The 19335-nt window shown below is 36.9% G+C and overlaps 1 protein-coding gene across 6 annotated transcripts in view; it reads left to right on the top strand.

The window, feature by feature from the left end:
• Nucleotides 1-19335, top strand: part of LOC127972942 (sodium/calcium exchanger 2-like) — a 202068-nt gene extending 182733 nt beyond the window's left edge. For 5 of the 6 annotated variants that reach the window (XM_052576958.1, XM_052576956.1, XM_052576955.1 and 2 more), the window contains exons 4-13: nt 257-484; nt 1441-1785; nt 2766-3221; nt 5211-5587; nt 7663-7766; nt 9130-9147; nt 9660-9784; nt 11369-11468; nt 12618-12896; nt 13717-19335. In XM_052576958.1, the coding sequence (XP_052432918.1) occupies nt 257-484; nt 1441-1785; nt 2766-3221; nt 5211-5587; nt 7663-7766; nt 9130-9147; nt 9660-9784; nt 11369-11468; nt 12618-12896; nt 13717-14093 (2409 nt within the window). In that variant the 3' untranslated portion in view covers nt 14094-19335. The remainder of the gene's footprint in view (nt 1-256; nt 485-1440; nt 1786-2765; nt 3222-5210; nt 5588-7662; nt 7767-9129; nt 9148-9659; nt 9785-11368; nt 11469-12617; nt 12897-13716) is intronic. The other variant, XM_052576959.1, reaches the window with a different exon arrangement.

The raw sequence follows: 19335 nt of genomic DNA, 5'->3' as shown, positions 1-19335 counted from the left end.
TGCTAAACGACTAAATGTAAATGTAACATTATAGGATGTATAATACTGAAATAACACTGGTGATAATCAATTGAAAGCTTTTATGTTTCCAATTGCCACGTAAAAAATTCTCATAAATTTTCCTAGTCAAATTTTTGTTGTGTCATGCACTGTAGCTCCGCCCATAGTGAAATCTCATTGGTCCAAACTCCATGTTAAGCATCAGATACATTGTGATTGAGTTTGTCATGTGTTTGTGTGTGTGTGTGTGTTTCAGGTGTGTGGTCATGGGTTTGAATCTGGTGAGCTGGGTCCGGGCACCATCGTGGGCAGCGCTGCTTTTAACATGTTTGTGATTATTGGAATCTGTGTGTGGGTGATTCCTGATGGTGAAGTGAGGAAGATCAAACATCTGAGAGTCTTCTTCATCACCGCCTTCTGGAGTATCTTTGCTTACATCTGGCTCTACCTGATTCTGGCCATCATCTCACCTGGAGTCGTGGAGGTGTGTGTGTGTGTGCTCTTGTTTTTGTGACATATCAGGACACAACTCTGTATAATGGCATGGGTATGACACAGGTATTACAAGGAGAGGGTGACTTATGAGGACATAACCCATGTCCCCATTTTACAAAACACTTATAAATCATACAGAATGAGTTTTTTGGAGAAAGTAAAAATGCACAAAGTTTCCTGTGAGGGTTAGGGTTAGGTGTAGGGTTGGTGAAGGGCCATAGAATATACAGTTTCTACATTATAAAAACCATTACACCTATGGGATGAACCCACTTTTTTTGTGTGTGTGAGAGTGGGAGAGAGAGAGAGAGAAAAATAAAATGAACCCTGTTTTAGAATTAAGATAATCCCAAATCTCATCAGTGAATGGCTAAAAAAATATCTTTCTCATTACTAAAATGTGAAAAATAATGATATACCCTAATGAGAATCACCACTGAGAACACTGAAAATTACCGGAAACCAAAGTAGCTGTCTGGACACATTATGTTTATGAGAATTTGGCAGTGAAACATGCATAAATGTAATGAAAATAATGAAAAACAGTGCCAAAAACATATTTACCTGCTTAATTTTTATTTATTTTTTAAACTTGAAATTGGGAAATGTTGGGAAACTTGCTCATATTTACAAGTACAATATGTGTGTGACAAACAGTTTCTTCTTTACCAAGTCACATAGCATTAGTATAAATGTTGTTTATCTACTGGTACTTAGACAACAAGACCATATTGAGTCATCTGAATCATGGTGAAGCAAGCTGGTAGTATGCTGTTTGTCTCTGTCTGTTAAAGTTTCATGTAGCAAGTCCTTTTTGCTTGGGTTGTTGTTGTTGTTGTTTTACCATTATTATTATTTTTTTTTGGCATGCTGTGGTCTCATATTGTTTTTTAAGCACTAATTTGTTTACTTAGTGTTTGCTGGATTGACATGTGTGTGTTGTAGGTATGGGAGGCTCTGGTCACTCTCTGCTATTTCCCTGTTTGTGTGATTCTGGCCTGGATCGCTGACCGGCGCCTCCTTTTCTACAAATACATGTCCAAGCGCTACCGTGCCGACAAAAGGACAGGGGTTGTTGTGGAGACCGAGGGGGACATGACCCCCAAAGGTATGGAGATGATGCTGGACGGCAAGTTTCCACTGAGGGGCGGAGCCATAGGGATCGGCACACAGGAACATTGCCAGGATGGAACCGGCAACATAGCAGGCACCATGCCAACTCTACCCAACTCCAACAGCACAACTGTTTACATGGATGGTGCCAAGGACCTGGACGAGAGCCGTAAAGAAGTGAGAAAAGACAAACACAGTCATTTAAACATGAACATTTATTACATCAATACTCAAAAGGAAGTTCACTGTACTAAAAATTATGCTGAGGTGATGGAAGGAAAATTTTAAATGCATGTACGTTCTCTCGTAAAGTATTTTTGTGTAACTCCAAAAAACTTTGCCTATCCATATAAAGCCGAGAAACTTTTCATTTGCTCGCAAATATTTGAAATAAAAAAAATAAATGAGACGGGAGGATTATATTGGAATAATATTTCAATGCTTTGGATTGTTACTGAAAGATTATTCCACTCTGAGTTTATTTAAATGTTCCTGTAGCTCAAGTGGTAGAGCACTGCTTTAGCAAGCGCAAGGTTGGGGATTCAAATCCAAGGGAACACATATTAGGAAAAATTGTTAGCCTGAATGCAATGTAAGTCACTTTGAATAAAAGTGTCTGCTAAATGCATTCATTTAAGGAACACAGTATTTTTTGCGAGAGAATTTGAAAAGTTTTGCATTTAAGGGCAAATTTGAACTTTGCAAGAGAACGTAATGCAAAAGCATTGAAATGCATTTTTTTCTTCCATCTCATATTTTTCCATTACAATGCCCCATATTGTGCTCAATCAAAAAAATATCCATAAAAGAAGTCCAAATGGCTAAAGAGCAATATTCCAATTCTTCTTAAGGAAAGGAATAGCTTAATGTGGGGAACAGGCCAAGTTGTTTGGAAAAAAATATTTACTCTTACTGTAGTTCTCAGATCTAATTCACAATTGTCAATGAATCATGATGTGCGAGAGCCAATGCTGTTTGGTTTCATTGACGCCAAACTTTGCATATTAGGTCTTAATGGATCAAGTTTAAATATTCGCAAACTTTTAGATTTGAAAGCTACTTTCATTTTCTGGTTTGGAGCAATGTGAAGATGAGAAAACGATGACAGAACTTTCATTGCACAGCACTTTCCTTGACCTTTGAATGTGTCTGGGCAGGTGATCCGGATCCTGAAGGACCTGAAGCAGAAATACCCAGATAAGGAGTTTGATCAGCTGGTGGAATTGGCCAACTACTACGCCCTCCTCCATCAGCAGAAAAGTCGCGCCTTTTACCGTGTCCAGGCCACGCGCATGATGATCGGGGCCGGTAATGTGTTGAAGAAACATGCAGCAGATCACGCTCGCCGTGCTGTTGTGGCAGGCTGCGATGAGGCTTCAGATGAGGATGACCTGGCCGTCTGCAGCCACATCTCTTTCGAGAGCACACACACTCAGTGCATGGAGAACTGCGGCACCATCAAGATACCCGTGGTGTGTCGAGGAGGCCTGGGGGAGAGCACTTTCTACGTTGACTACTGTACGGAAGATGGCACAGCCAATGCCGGCTCAGATTATGAGTACTGCGAAGGGACTCTGGTGTTCAAACCAGGAGAAACCAGGAAAGAAATTAAGGTGAGGAGGAGTGAAAGGAGAGAATAAAAATGGGCTGAAAAATCCTTCTGAAAACCGTAACCTACCAGTTGAATCCCTTTACTATCCATTTACTTTGTTCAAATGGATCATTTATGGTCATTAGTTGGTCCAAGCTATTCTAGATGGTTAATTAATTTGATTAACTGCCAGTGCAGGGGTGTCCAGTGCTGCTCCTGGAGGGCTAACGTCCTGCACAGTTCAGCTCCAACACACTTCCTAGAAGTTTCTAGTGAGTCAGAAGACCTTGATAAGCTTCAGGTGTGTTTAATTATGGATGGAGCTAAACTCTGCCCTTCAGGCACAGGTTTGGATACCCCTGCACTAGTGGATCCTGTATAGAGTGGGATGGTTTCAAGTATCCAAATATTGCATTGAATAAGTTGCATTCTATGTTCGGTTTTCAATACATGTCCACAACTTACAAGTTTGTTCCAGATGAAACTGGTAGATGGTCATTAGCTTTTCCAAGCTTGTCTAAACTGGTTTACAAGTTGAACTACCTTGCTAATGGATCTATTCTTGAATGGGGATGGGTTCTCAAAAATCTTAATACTCCGAAGCATAGTGTTAGTTCTGGGCGGTCGTAGGAATTGTAGGAATACGATGATCTTAGCACCCATATATAAAGTCCTTGAGTATTATCAGCCGCTTTCCACAGCATGCAGTTTGGTCCCACTGAAAGCAGTAGAGTAGGTTGTTTTACATGGGTTCATTTATGGTCATTAGCTGGTTATTAAGTTGGAATAATTTTCTTAACTAGGATGGTCTCAATTATCCAAACTTTGCATGAAAGTTGCTTTCTAGGCAAAGTTTTCTAAGAATACTGCTTTTCCACAGCATACAGTTTGGTCCAACTGAAAGCAGTAGAGTAGGTTGTTTTACATGGGTTCATTTATGGTCATTAGCTGGTTTAAAGGTGCAGTAGGGAACTTTTGTAAAAAAATATTTTTTTACATATTTATTAAACCTGTCATTATGTCCTGACAGTAGAATATGAGACAGATAATCTGTGAAAAAATCAAGCTCCTCTGGCTCCTCCCAGTGTCCTATTGCCATTTGCAGAAACTCCATCGCTCCCGGTAAAAATAACCAATCAGAGCTGTGGTCCGTAACTTTGTTTGTGTTCAAAATGTAGAAAAATGTATATAATAAGCGAGTACACCATGAATCCATTTTCCAAACCGTGTTTTTAGCTGGTCCTGAATCACTAGGGTGCACCTATAATAAGTGTTTATATTCGGACTATTTTAGATTGCTTCGGGGGTACCGCGGCGGAGTAACCCAGTACCTTTGTGATTCTTCATAGACATAAACAGAGAGAATTAGTTCCGGCTACAATGTTCTTCCGCAAGACGCAAGCAGTTCTGTTTATTAACCGCTAGAGCGTTAAAAGTTACCGAGTGCAGCTTTAAGTTGGTCTAGCTGGTTAATAACTTGAAATACATGCTAGTGGATCTGGTCTCAACTGGGATGGTCTTAAACATCCAAGCTTAGCAGGAAAGTTGATTTCTAAGTAAGTTTTCTTAGAACATGTCCAAAATATAAATTTTGATCCAGCTTTGTTCTTCAACCAAAAGGTTGAATCTACAGTAGTACTGGTTCTTGTATGTCAATTAATAGGAATCTTTTATGAACAGGAGAATTGCCAAGGACAATGCTTAAGTACCTTAACAACAGTTTACAAAGAAAAAACTTTAGAAAAAACATCCACTCTTCGGAGACGGACAGGGCTGTAAATCCAAGGCAACAGTGCTGTAGTGTCTGTCACTGGTTGAGTGACTCTCTGCCAAAAAGACTTAGAAAGGATTTAGAGTGATGGACACATTGATCAGAGATGTCAGAGCTCTACAAATCCATGTGAGATGAATGTTAAGTCCCTAATGTACTATGTCCAAGAACTGGATCTGTGCATGTTCTGAGCTTTACTGAAGCAGAACCATTTTACTGAAAGTCTGTCTTTCTTTCTAGGTGGGCATCATCGATGATGACATCTTTGAGGAAGACGAACACTTCTTTGTGCGTTTGCTGAACCTGCGTGTCGGTGATGCGGAGGGTATGTTTGAGAGTGATGACGCGGCTCAGGCTCCCAAGGCCCGGCTGGTGGAACCGCTGATGGCCACGGTCACCATCCTGGACGACGACCACGCAGGGATCTTCACTTTCACAGACCGCCTGGTGCGAGTGAGCGAGAGTGTGGGAACCATGGAGGTAACGGTGGTCCGGAACTCTGGCGCACGCGGAACCGTGATCATTCCATACCACACAGAGAACGGCACGGCCCAAGGGGGAGGGGTAGACTACGAAGACGCGCACGGAGAGCTGGAATTCACCAACGACCAGACAACGTGAGTGTGAAAGACACAAGACAAGACGGAAGAAATCAGTGTATGTCTGTGCAAAAACTCACTTCCACAATGCAAGGGTGTTCCGAGTGATAACTCAAAGGTTTCTAAGAAAGTGGATACTGAGTGGTTTCTAGAAAATTGCTAGGGTGTTCTGTGTGGTCACTAGATAGTTAGGCAGTTCCTAGTGTATTTGGGGTGGTTACTGGTAATTGTTAGGCAGTTGATAAGAACAACATCTCCAGAACTGCTCATGAGCATCTGACCATTTGATTTAAGCAAAAGCATCATATCACATGCATAGAACACTGTCAAAATAAAAGTCCGGTTTTGAAGTGTATTGTTCAGTAGAATGTACGTAGTCTACTACTACTACTGAAATGAAACAAACATTATCATTTAAGGAAGAATCACACAACATTTCTTCCATGTTTTAATTTTAATAGTAAATCCTCTTTGTTTGCCAAAAAAATGGTAGTTTAATTTACATTAATTTAAAGACAAATAAAAATAATGTTTCATGCCTTGATTTGATAATAATAAAAATGTAAATACACACAGAATTTTTGTGGGGAAAAAATCATTAGGTTTCTTTAGGAAAAAATGAATAAATAAAGTTTTATGCATTCAAATAATTAGACATGTTAAAGCATAATTTGGTAACAATAAAAAAAATATGGTGAGAAAAAATTAAAACATTTCTTAGGGCACTAATCATGTAACTTTTGTTAAACTTTTATACGTTTTATAAGTTTCATGATTTTAATTAATTAGACTTGCTTTATGATTAATAAACTTCAATTTAACTATTAAAAAGGCGTGGAGTAAAATAAAAAAATAATAAAAAAACAGAATCCAGAAAAATGTAATAACAGAATTTGGAAATAAATAAAATGGAATTTAGAAAAAAAATTTATTTCATAGGGCCCTATTAGAGTGTGGTAATTTAAACATTTACTATTAATATTACTTTTAGTGTTATTATTACTTTTATTACTACTACTACTATTAGTATTGGTCAGTGCTGTTTTTTTTTTTTTGTACGTAAAGCACTATTTTTTTTTTTTTTCAGTATCCGTTTTAAAAAGTATTGGTTAATTAATCTGTATCGGCCAGTGTGGTCCAACCTAGCTATCGGTATCGGCTAAATCCAATATCGGTCGACCTCTAGTGTTCTGTGTGTTTTCTAAGTGGTTGCCATCTGTGGCCAGGGTTCCTCCTCCAGTATAAGTCTGAGATTATATTTTTCACCTGTTTCGTCATCCACCAGCTGAAGATCTAGCATCTAAGCTCCTTATAAAGTAACAGCTCATCCCTCTTTTTTAAGGTATCACTCGTGTTCACCGGGGCTTGCTCAAATCCCTGGAGTACGAGCGATATTGATAGTGATGCTTGCATGTTTAGTATGTGTGAGTCAGTAAGATCGTTAGCGGATGCTACGCTTCCGTCTGTCTGGAGTCTTTTCTGTCTTTTCCGGACGAGCGTGACACTGTCCTACATTATGGATGAGCACTAAACGTTACGATTTTCCTGTGTTTGTCAGTGCTGGAGGTAAATCCAACACCACTCAGTGAATTTGTGCCCTTACAAAGCATTGTGGATTTAGTTTTATGAGCATTGAGGTTTATATTTGCACACATTGTTGTGCGTTGGAGCATATGTGAGTGTATGAATGTGATTAAATATTGACATGCAACCTTTTGAAATTATTTAAATGCTGACATTTCCCATGATTTGTGTGAGCATGTTTCTGTGGTTTATTTGTGTGTGTGTGTGTGTGTGTGTGTGTGTTGTTCATTCATCAGCTCTTTTAATGTGATTTGATGTCAGGGTGGAGCGCTGCTGTTCATGAACCCAGAGGAACAGCATTAAGTATTTATAAGGCGCTGTGTGTGTTGGGTATGTGGTGTGTGTGTGTGTAATTATGCAGCCTTCTGACATTTTCCTATTTAGTAGCAATTTTCTGTCACTTGTCCCAGTAATCGATGTGAGACTTCAAAGCCTCCACCTGAATGTCTGATTACTTGTATCTATGTGTGTGTGTGTGTGTGTGTGTGTGTGTGTGTGTGTGCCTGCAGTCAGACCCTTCAGGTGAGGATCACTGATGATGAAGAGTACGAGAAACATGAGAATTTCTTCATCGTTCTTGAGGAACCGCGCTGGCTGAAGAGAGGAATCTCAGGTGTGTGTACAGTATGTGTGTGTTGCACTATAAAGACTATGAGATTAACTCTATCTGTTTTTAGAGTGGTTTTGGGCACACATTTCAAGCGGGTTCAGGTGGTTTCCGATACAGTTGGCTCCGCTCCCAGCCCTAATGAGATGCCTTCCTAGACAGCATTTTTAGGCTTCATATGCATGTTCCAGGTTTATCCAAATAGAAGGCTGCAAATGATGCTGCTTTATGAGATTTTATGTTTTATGTATTATATACAATCAAGAAATAAGTTACATATAAATTAACTTTTTTAAAATAATATTTTATTATTTTAAATATTTTTTTCTAGATATATATATATATATAATCAATTAATATTCGTAATTAAATATAATAAGACATACTTTAAAAAAAGAAATATTGCCCAATATTTTTTAAATTGGCATTTAAATAAAATTAGCAATTTATAAAATTAACATATTGAAATCAAAACACATTATATTAAAATGTTAAATACATGTACATATAAAATGCAAGTATATTTTTATAAACACAAGATAATTAAATTATAAATGTATAAATATATAAAACTATATAAAACTATAAACTATAAAATTATACTATTAAACTATATAAAACTTTTTTTGTATATGGTTGTGATTTTATTTTAAGCTATTTTAATTCAGTATTAAAAATTATCAATAGAAAATAGAGCCTCTGTAATTTTGTTTGCATAGCACTTGAAGTTTGAAGTAAAAAATAAACAATTTCACATCATATTTTTGTATACTTTTTATTATTATTATTATTATTTAAATTATAAAAAGCATGAACAAATATTGGGTATTAATAATAATAATAATAATGATAATCACCATCATAAATGACAACAAAAACATTTTTATTAAGATTTAGAATATTATTTGTTAACCTAGCAACCCCTTAACAATAATATGCATGCATGCATAATTTCCGCTAGACTTTATTGCTGATTTGACATTGAAATGTGATCTTGTCGTTCCTCAGATGCTCCTGCATCACTGTAAAACAGCAGCCTGAGGGTGTTTCTGAGATGGTCACCCAATGCACTGAGTTGCCTTTAAGACTCTTTGCTCTGCTGGAGTCAACTATTTGACACTAATGGATTCAGCTGTTAGCAGCAGAGTTTGTCTGAGCGTTTCAGATCAGTCACTTATGAAACGCTGTTTTTGTTAGGATGCTGTTTTAGTATTCAGAGAAGCAGTTCACTAAGGTTTGGAGAAGAGCCACAGTCATGAGATACATGTGTGTGTGTGTGTGTGTGCGTGTGTATATGTGTGTTTATTAATGGAGTAAACTCATCTCCAGCACTAACTCCATCTCTCTTGTCCCTCCTTACATCACGCAGCCCTGCTGCTGAACCAAGGTAAGGTTTCAGATCAACTTCTGATCAACTGACATGTGTTCACACTAACCCTCATGTTACACACTCAGCAGAGAGGAGAGAGGGGCTAAAAGCTTCTCTAAACCCATGAGGGATGTGATTACGTTGTGTAAAGAGGGATCAAACGCTGACTGTTGAGAGAGAGAGAGTTCAGAACATCAGACAGAAAGTCAAAAAGTCTCAATAGTAGCTGTTGCAGACATTCAGTCTCAATTTTTACTCTGCTTTAAAGAAGTAAAATGGGTTGTAAACAGCATTGTGGTTGGTAGATTCATGCATTCAGAACGTCTCTCAGAGCTTGTGTTGTTTTGTTCATGTGTGTGTGTGTGTGTGTGTGTGTGTGTGTGTGTGTCGTGTTGTCATACGTGGTGTCTTATCGATCGGTGGAACTGTTGTGTTTTTGATTGACAGGTAGGGGGTGTGCCCTCCGTTGTGTCTCATCTATTCTTTTCTTTTCTGTCTGTCTCTTTTCTTTTATCGTCTGTGGCTTTCAGAGGATCCGGAGGGGCAGTTGAGTGCGGAGGAGGAGGAGGCCAGGAAGATAGCAGAGATGGGAAAACCTGTTTTGGGGGAGCACAGCCGCCTGGAGGTGGTGATCGAGGAGTCATATGAGTTTAAGGTAACAGTTGGAAGCATTGAAAGTAGACTGTGCATATTTTATTTTATTTTATTTTCAAAGAGTCCTATGAATTTTCTTTAAGGTTTCAAATCTGAAAAAATAGATAATAGTGAGATCATATTTTTATTTTATTTTATTTTATTTTATTTTTCAAAGAGTCCTATGAATTTTCTGTAAGGTTTAAAATCTGATTTTTTTTTAAATAGTCAGACCATATTTTATTTTATTTTATTTTATTTTATTTTATTTTCAAAGAGTCCTATGAATTTTCTGTAAGGTTTAAAATCGGAATTTAAAAAAAAAAATAGTCAGACCATATTTCATTTTATTTTATTTTATTTTCAAAGAGTCCTATGAATTTTCTGTAAGGTTTAAAATTGGAAAAAAATGTAAAATAGATTTATTTTATTTATCTGATTTTATGAGTCCTATATCACGTCTGAAAACTGTGAAATTAGTGAGCCCATATTTAATAAACATTTTTTTGCTTGTTTATCAAGCTGTCCTATGAATATTCAAAGCATCACAGTTAAAACACTGAAAATTGTCAGACCATATTTTATAGTTATTTATTTGTGTATTGAATTATTTGAGGAGTCCTGTGAATTGTCTGTAAGGTTTCACATCTGAAAATATAGAAAATAGTAATTTCTGTATTTATTTACCAAGGAGTCCTATGAATTTATTGTACGGATTTACATCTGAAATGTTTTTTTTTTTTTTTTTTATAATTTGACTTTTATATTATTATAATTTACTGTAAGATATCATTTGAACACATATTTATATTAAAAAACCAAGATGCAATAATATTTCAGCCATATCTCCACATTCTTCCTCCATCTGTTCTGTAGACATGACACGAGGCCACACGGTGAAATCATGCATGCTGAACAGATCTTCATGTACAGTACACTACAGCTCTATATATAGATTATGTTTTACAAAGCATGAAAAATGCACATCCCTCAGTCATACTGGCCCACAGCTTGAGACTCCCAGTAGATTCCCAACATATTCCTGCACATGATGGTGTTATACATACGCTGTTGGTGATTTTCAATTATAACTGTTTATGACCATTTACAAAAATATCATTTGAAGTATCATTCCTGCTTAATGATTACCCAGAGTGAAATGATGCATTCCGCTCTGTTCATGACAGCAAATGTTGATGGTTGATTAAATTCTCATCTAGTTAATAACACATTCATATCATTTCTTTTTTTAGAGTGCTATTTATCAGATCGGTGGTGCTAAACGAACAGTTGTCAGGCTCTTAGTAATATTTGAAGCCAGAAGTGAGGATGCTAAGATATTATTAATGGTCCAGCTCTTTAAAAAAAAAAAAACACATTAAATCTGATATTCTCAGTTCTGAAATTATATAACATTTATTTATTTTTGACTAATGCAATGATCATTATAATTGTGCACTGTATTAAATGAAATGAAGATGACATTGATGATAGGGTCCCGAAAGCAAGCCCAGTCCCAAGCCTTTCACTAGTGATTATCCTGAGCAGAAGATGAGACCTGTGTGCTGCCTGTGTGAATGTGTGAGTGATCTGTGCTGTGTTTCAGAGCACCGTTGATAAACTGATCAAGAAGACGAACCTGGCGCTGGTGATCGGCACGCACTCGTGGCGAGAACAGTTCGTGGAGGCCGTGACCGTCAGCGCAGGTCCGTCTCACACCTTTGTGCTCCTCATGAGTGTGTCGGATGTTTAATTGGTCTCTTTTGAAACAGGAGTATACTGTATGAGTCACAACGTATACATTTCATTCCCTCAGCAATTCTCAGACTTAATAAAACACATAATGAGGCTCTTACATTCTCAGGCTGCTCTTTTAACGCTCCGTCTCAGAGGCTTCAGCAATGCACAGCAAGAGCACTGCTAAAAATGACTTTTCTGGAAGAATCTGTGCACCTTTCCAAAACTCTTCCATGGAAGACAAAACAGAAATAGAGCAGAATTCCCAGCATGCCATTTTCTGTAATGACTAAAACTGTTGCTAAAAGTAAAAACATTAATAAAAACTTACTTGCAATATAATGTTAAGTGAAATAAAATAAAATAAAACAATTTGCAAAAGCAACCTTTTAAATAAGTAAATCAACTCTCATTGTAATTTAATTTATAATTTAGTAACTTGATATACTAAATTAACTAAAAATAAAAATACAATTGAAATATATATGTTAAAATATACATATATAGACATAAAAACGGCTAACAATGACAAAAACACAGTAAAACTATTAAAACCTCAAAAATAAATCAGCTAGGTGCCAAAGCAGCATTTTACATTTTAATCTAATTTAACTCGATGTACAGTACTAAATAAAACTAAAACTGAAATAAAAATCTATAAAAACGATACATTATACATTAAAATTATGTATATAAAATACACAATGATTAATAAAAACTCTAATAGTATCTCAATGATTCTAAAACAAGACTGGTCCATGAGTTGTAAATAAAGCTTCTGGAAATATGATTTACAGGAAAATATTAATTCAAGGTCTTTCTCCTTCAAATGTCATGTTCAGTTCAATGTGTTACATATCAGTTCTTTGTAATTATTTGATTTACTGCGTGAAATTTCTGAGTGAAAAGTGTGTTTACACCTAATTTTTGATTTATTGTATGTTTTTTGAATGCATACAGTTCTAACTTCCATGAGAATACAAGTCTATAAACATTAGCCAACAAGTTTGTTTGTGTCAGTGATGTGATCCTGCCCCCTGGTGGTTAGTTTTGGTAATGACCCTGCATGTAGAACTGGCCAGAGTTGTGTGTATTTATTAATGATGTGGCATCCTCAGGTGATGGAGATGAAGATGAAGAGGAGGGTCGAGAGGAGCGTCTCCCGTCCTGCTACGATTACATCATGCACTTCCTGACGGTGTTCTGGAAGGTTCTGTTCGCGTTTGTTCCGCCCACGGAGTACTGGAACGGCTGGGCATGCTTCGTGGTGTCCATCATTGTAATCGGCCTCCTCACGGCCATCATCGGAGACCTGGCTTCACACTTCGGCTGCACCGTGGGCCTCCGGGACACCGTCACCGCAGTGGTGTTCGTGGCCCTGGGCACTTCTATCCCAGGTGTGCTTGAGGACATATAAAGAAGAGTTTAGACACTTCTCACCGCATTCGATTACGAAAAATGCACAAAACACATTTTTCACCTGACAAAAGGAACATTTTATTTATTTACACTTAATTTGGTCAATTTTTAAGTGATAAAAGTGAGTTTGAGGTCAGTAAGAGTTATTTATTTTAAATAAACCACTACTGATTATCAAAGCTGCATTTATTTGATCTAAAATACAGAAAGAAAAAAAAAGTTAAATGTTATTACATATATTTTGAAATGTAATTTATTCCTGTGTTCAAAACTGTATTTTCAGCATCATTACTCCAGGATATTTTTTAAGATAAAAAAGTTCAAAAGAACAGCATTTATTTTAAAATAGAAATCTTTTTTTGCATTATAAATGTCTTGTTAATTTTGATCAACTTAATGCATACTTGATAAATAGTATTAATTTAAAATTATTAATAAATAAAAAAAACATATTTTTGACAGAATCAAATCTTTTGAACATTAGTATATACTGGTCTATATTAAAGTTTAGTGAAAGTAAATGACATATATCTGTATGCAAGACTACTAAACATTTTTTTAATTACATTAACATTAAAATAGATTTTGCATTAGAGTGTTATTAATAAATATATAATTACATGAAATGTCAATATCTGATACTTTTTAGTTTTTTATAAATATTATTTTTAAATTAAATTTAATTTAATTTAAACTGGCTGATTTTGATCATTTGAAAATATGAAATATTTGTCATTCTACCAGCTTTATCATTATAAATGCCTGACACCATGTCTATATTTTCTCCTGCTCTTCCAGACACGTTCGCCAGTAAAGTCGCCGCCACACAGGATCAGTACGCAGACGCCTCCGTGGGAAACGTCACGGGCAGCAACGCCGTCAACGTGTTTCTGGGCATCGGTGTGGCCTGGTCCGTGGCAGCGGTGTACTGGGCCGTCCAGGGAAAGAGCTTTAACGTGGATCCCGGCTCGCTGGCCTTCTCCGTCACCCTCTTCACTATTTTTGCCTTCATCTGCATGGGGGTGCTGCTGTTCCGCCGCCGGCCGTCTATCGGCGGAGAGCTGGGCGGCCCTCGGGTCTCACGCCTGCTCACTACGCTCCTCTTTCTGGGTCTGTGGTTCCTCTACATCCTCTTCTCCAGCCTGGAGGCCTACTGCCATATCGAGGGCTTCTGAACAGCTCTGAAAGGGAGAAACGGGGAGCAAACACTTGTTACGACACACACTTATATCTACAAACAGGCTTGATAAACTACATACATCAACACAAGTTTGCACACACACACACACTTACAAAACACTTACGAATCGCTGAATGCACATCACTCAGCTTAGATGAGACCTAGAAGAGAATCTGAGGTGAAAGACAAAAAGAGATGGATGATGCTGGAGAGAGATGAAAGGGAAAAAAAGGAAGCAAAGCATGTAGCAACACAGAGGGCAAAGATGAGAGCGATGTACTGTAAAGAGGGAGCGATGCTGTAAAATCGTCACACTTCTATCTTAGGCAGAACTGAGGACTTTTGTTTCACACTGCAGACATTGTCATGTAACAGGTATTCTTATGGTTCAAGGGCCCAATAACTATGAGTAAAGAGAAATGGTGTCTTCAGAACTCTAGGGACAGCATTTTAGATGCTAATGAAAATGCACCAGCAGTCGGGCTGCTAGCGATGCGCATCGTTCTGTACTAAAGCAGTCATTTATGATTGTTGCTTGTACGAGATGACTGCAGAGTTCTTGAGTAAAAGCAAGACGGTCTCAAAGCATGTAAAATTACATTAGACACTGCACAGCAGGATATGATGTCATGTTCTAGGGCTAGGGCTATTATTTTAATAAATAATAATGCAGTCTAGTGTGACTGCACCTAACTTCGAAATGGTTCCACCCAAGTAAGCCGTTTCACTAATGTTGCCAATTCTTCACCTGCTTGATGTCGGAACTGAGCAAACTTAAAGTAAAAAATAATGTAAAGGGAATGCTAAATAATGAAATATTTGTTTTGCAAAAATATTGTCCATAAATATGTCAAATTAAGACAATTTATCAGTGTACGTGACCAAGCAATCCAAGACTTTCAATTGTGCCCTGAACTGACAAAAATATGATGCATTTTAATGTTATTTATGGTTAATAATTATCTATCACCAATATCTGTATTTTCTCTTAGTCTCCCTTTTTCAGACACATTTGTGCCCTACAATAAAAAAATACATAATAATTTACGATCTCAGCAAAACAGCGGCGAAAACAGTCTGGCTTAAGGGGATAGTTCACACAAAAAGGGGATAGTTGCTCCAAACCTGTATGATATTTTGAAGTACCGCATGTTGGTAACCAAACAGTCGTTGGTAGCCATTGACTTCCATAGTATACAATAGTATTTGTTTCTATACTATGGAAGTCATTAGCTACCAGCAAATGTTTGTTTTCCCAACATTCTTCAAAATATTTTATTTTGTGTTCAACAAAAAAAAGTAATTGAGGCTATGTATAAAACGATGATGCATTTTTAGTCATGTGACGCAGTCATGTCATTGGTACTGGAGGGTGATTTTTGTGTGAAATATCCCTTTAAGACTAGACGAAAGCAGCAGTAGCTCTTGGGCAGAAGATTTTTTTGAAGATGGAATTAGAACGTTATCTGTTAGAAAAGTTATCAGAGACTCAATATTCTGCTAGATTAGCCTTCATCCTCTGATCGGGTCAGTTTGACTCCAAATGGCTTTATTTTTTAATAATTGTGTGTTCATCTGAGTCACACTGAATCCAGACACTTACATTTATTTTTACATGCATACATATTCTACACCTCAACAATCCCTCTAATTCAACGAACAAAACATCTTATCACTATGACTGGGATCTTCTGAAACGGAACACTGGACATCATAATGTTTTGAATCTTCGGTTGTTACATTCATTCTGAAACGGAACACTGGACATCATAATGTTTTGAATCTTCAGTTGTTACATTCATTGTGTACTTCCTCTGCCTAGAAACAATGGAACTTCTCTTTTAAAAGTGTCAATGTAAAGATTCCACTGGAAACACTCACCGTCATCTCCAACGGTCAAGCGTCAAGCCACTGGAATGTACGCAAAACATAGTAGTGTTCAGAGTATGCTAGGAATAAAAGACATCTCCGTCTATGCTTGCAGTGGCTGAATGGGTACTGTCAAAGTAACTCTAAATACAAGTTTATTAGAAGAGCAAATTATTTGGGTGTCAAGTTTACTACAGTGAAAAACTGAAGCGTGTTTGTGGTCACTCAATGCATCCAATGACTTTACAAGTTCTCATAATGAAACACTGAATCAAAATGTCATTGTACAGTTTCTCTCTGCATTGTGTAAACCTGTCTGGGGCTTCTTGGTCTAGAACAGTTAAGAGCTGCGCAGTGATTGGTTCTTTATAAACTCATTAGCTGGTTAGTCCACTCATTATGCGTGGAGCTGAAAGTTGATTGGTCCCTGACAGATTCACAATAAAATGTTGTTTACTCGTATAGCACTCAGGATTGTGTGTATATGTACGTTAAGGGGATTCCAAGCGTTTTTATGTCATCAGCTCATCTGTCCGGTCTGTAGATGTTTGTGTAGCGCTGTGTGGTGTGTGTACTGTGTTCTCCTGCTATACTTTAGGGCTGGACTTTTGTCTGTGGTCTAGTCAATCGAAATGCATGATGGAGTACATATTGGCAGAACTATAACGGCATGCTTTGACTGAAGACATGCATGAATTTGAAGTTTACAGTGTTTGTTACTAAAAGGGACAACAATGATGGCTGCCTATGTCAGATCTCTTTTATAATATTTTGGTGAGAGATCAGTACTTACAGGAATTGTTCCCCAAAAAATGAACATTTTCTAAAAAAAATGAATAAAATATGCTCACCTTCAGGCCATCCAAGATGTAGATGAGGTTGTTTCTTCATCAGATGTGGGGAAATGTAGCTTTCCAACACTTGCTCACTTGCTCATGGATCCTCTGCAGTGAATGGGTGCCGTCAGAATGAGAGTCCAAACAGCTGATAAAAACATCCCAATGATCCACACACCACTCCAGTCCATCAGTTAAGCAATGGTGAAAACAATGGATTTGTTTCTTACAAAAACTCAGGTTTTCACTTCACAAGATGTTCACTGATGGACTGGAGTGCTGTGGATTATTGTGATGTTTTTATCAGCTGTTTGGACTCTCATTCTGACGGCACCCATTCACTGCAGAATATTCATTAGTGAGCAAGTGATGTGATGCTACATTACTCCAAATCTGTTCTCATGAACAAGCAAACTCATCTACATCTTGGATGGCCTTAATAAACATTCAGCAAATTTTCAGTTTTGGGTGAACTGTTCCTTTAATAAACAACATTTAATTTATTTAAGAGCAGATCTAGATGTCTTCTTTTCAAGAATGTCTTGAGTTTAAAAAAAAGGCACTATTGATCTGTATTTTTTCATGCTTTGCCTCACATATTTTTTACACTGAACAATGTTCACACCTATGTTAACAGTTGAGAGAGAGAACTATGCTCTCTGACATAGATATTGTGCTAATGATAAAGCATGAAATCTTGTTTCATACATCAGCATCAACATAACCTGGCTTAAACAGACTGTTAATCACTAGGTAGAAAACGCATCAGTAGAAACTGGGGAAAATGTTTCTTGTCTTTAACAGAGATTTTCATATTTGATATCTGAAGCCCTGAAAGACGGGGCCAATCCTAGATTAGCAGAATCCTAGATCCGTTTTGTTCCCAATTATTGCCTTAAGAGACTTATCGATTATTTAATATTTAACTAATAACATTTCATAATTGTATCTGTATTGTGTTACGTTAGTGTGTTTGTTTTCTCTGAGTGCAACAGAAACCAAATTGATTGAGACAAAGTGTGCAATATGTGACCCTACCCTGAGCATCCGGCACATCAGTAAACCCTTCGGTGATACTTGGTGCCTATCCCAATCCCGTTAAAAACTACAAAGAGAAAGTGCAATAAATCTGACAAATGACAAGAAGAGTCATAGAGATTTTCTGAAAGTTGATGTTTGGTTTTATCATCGCTGATCTTATGTTTCTGGAGAATCTGGAGAAATCACCCATTGCCCTGAATGTCAGATGTTTACTCTTTTTACGACTCTGTTAATGTCGAAAGCTTTGTAAAACTTTTTGGAATTTGACTTTGTGACATTTCCAGTAGGCGATTTTTCTATTTCCAAGTGTACTCCAATGGGTAGGAACCTCAGTAGTTATTGATGTAATAGTTTTTTGATAACTATTTCCAAGATGTTTAGATATTCTCAGTAGGTTTACTTGGGTTACAAGAAATCACTGTATGTTGTATGATAATTCAGACTCCGTTTGCAGTGTTTACTAATGCAGCGAATTCATCTCTATGCTGCATCCTTACATCTATCTATCTGTCTATCTATCTATCTATCTATCTATCTATCTATCTATCTATCTATCTATCTATCTATCTATCATTTGTTTTTCTAAGGAATTACAAGTAATATGTCTCTGTAAAAATGTTTCTTGTGCACTGAGCCAAGGCTATTTTTATTTATTAATTGATTTACTTTTTAAAAATGTAACTGATGATAACAGAGTTAAATGCACTGTAGTTGTGACTGTCTCGTCTGTTGACTGTGTGAAGGGCATGTTCATTGGGTAAAGGGCCATCTTGGCTTTTTGCAACACACGTCTTCATGTTTTCTGGTGATGATGTTGCATTTCTGATGTCCACCAGCGGCTGGACTGTGTTCATTACTGTAAATGTGAAGTTATACATGTGCCTCTAATGTACAAAATGCATGAAGTACCCGTTGTACGCATGAGCTATTCTCAGTGTCAATGTTTACATTTATATCCCATCTTTTTTTTTTTTTACATGTATTTTTTTCACCCAATTCATTAGAGATATTATAGATTGGAATTGGAGGTGGCAAAGATAACCTATTGACAAACAGTTTACATCTGCTTAGAGAAATGTGAAAAAGAGTTACTACTTTCCATGTTATGAATCTGTCTTGTTGTCCTCACAGTTTTGTATGTTGTCTGTCTTGCTCCCCGCTTGTTTTTGTGCACTTCTATCTGTGATCAATCTCTTCTGCCTGTTAAATTACTTTAATAATGACTGACTGTCCAAAATGATGTGACAATAATATATATAAAATACTGTTATAATTCACTAAAAAGTTCAATTTAATATTTTTGTTTGTTTTTTGTTGTTTTTGTTAATTTTTTTATGGAAGTAACATAAAAAGGCAAGACAAAGCTAAAGGCAGAGGAGATTTGTTTTGAAGAACGTGGCATGATGTGTACTGTGTCCCAAGAAGAAAAAAATTATGTAGCTGTTAGAGCTCAAGCAGACCTTATTGAATATAGTTTATTTATTTTAAACA

This window comes from Carassius gibelio, chromosome B15 (genome assembly GCF_023724105.1).
Source record: "Carassius gibelio isolate Cgi1373 ecotype wild population from Czech Republic chromosome B15, carGib1.2-hapl.c, whole genome shotgun sequence".
NCBI classification, from domain to species: domain Eukaryota; kingdom Metazoa; phylum Chordata; class Actinopteri; order Cypriniformes; family Cyprinidae; genus Carassius; species Carassius gibelio.
This window is presented reverse-complemented; position numbering and strand designations above follow the sequence as displayed.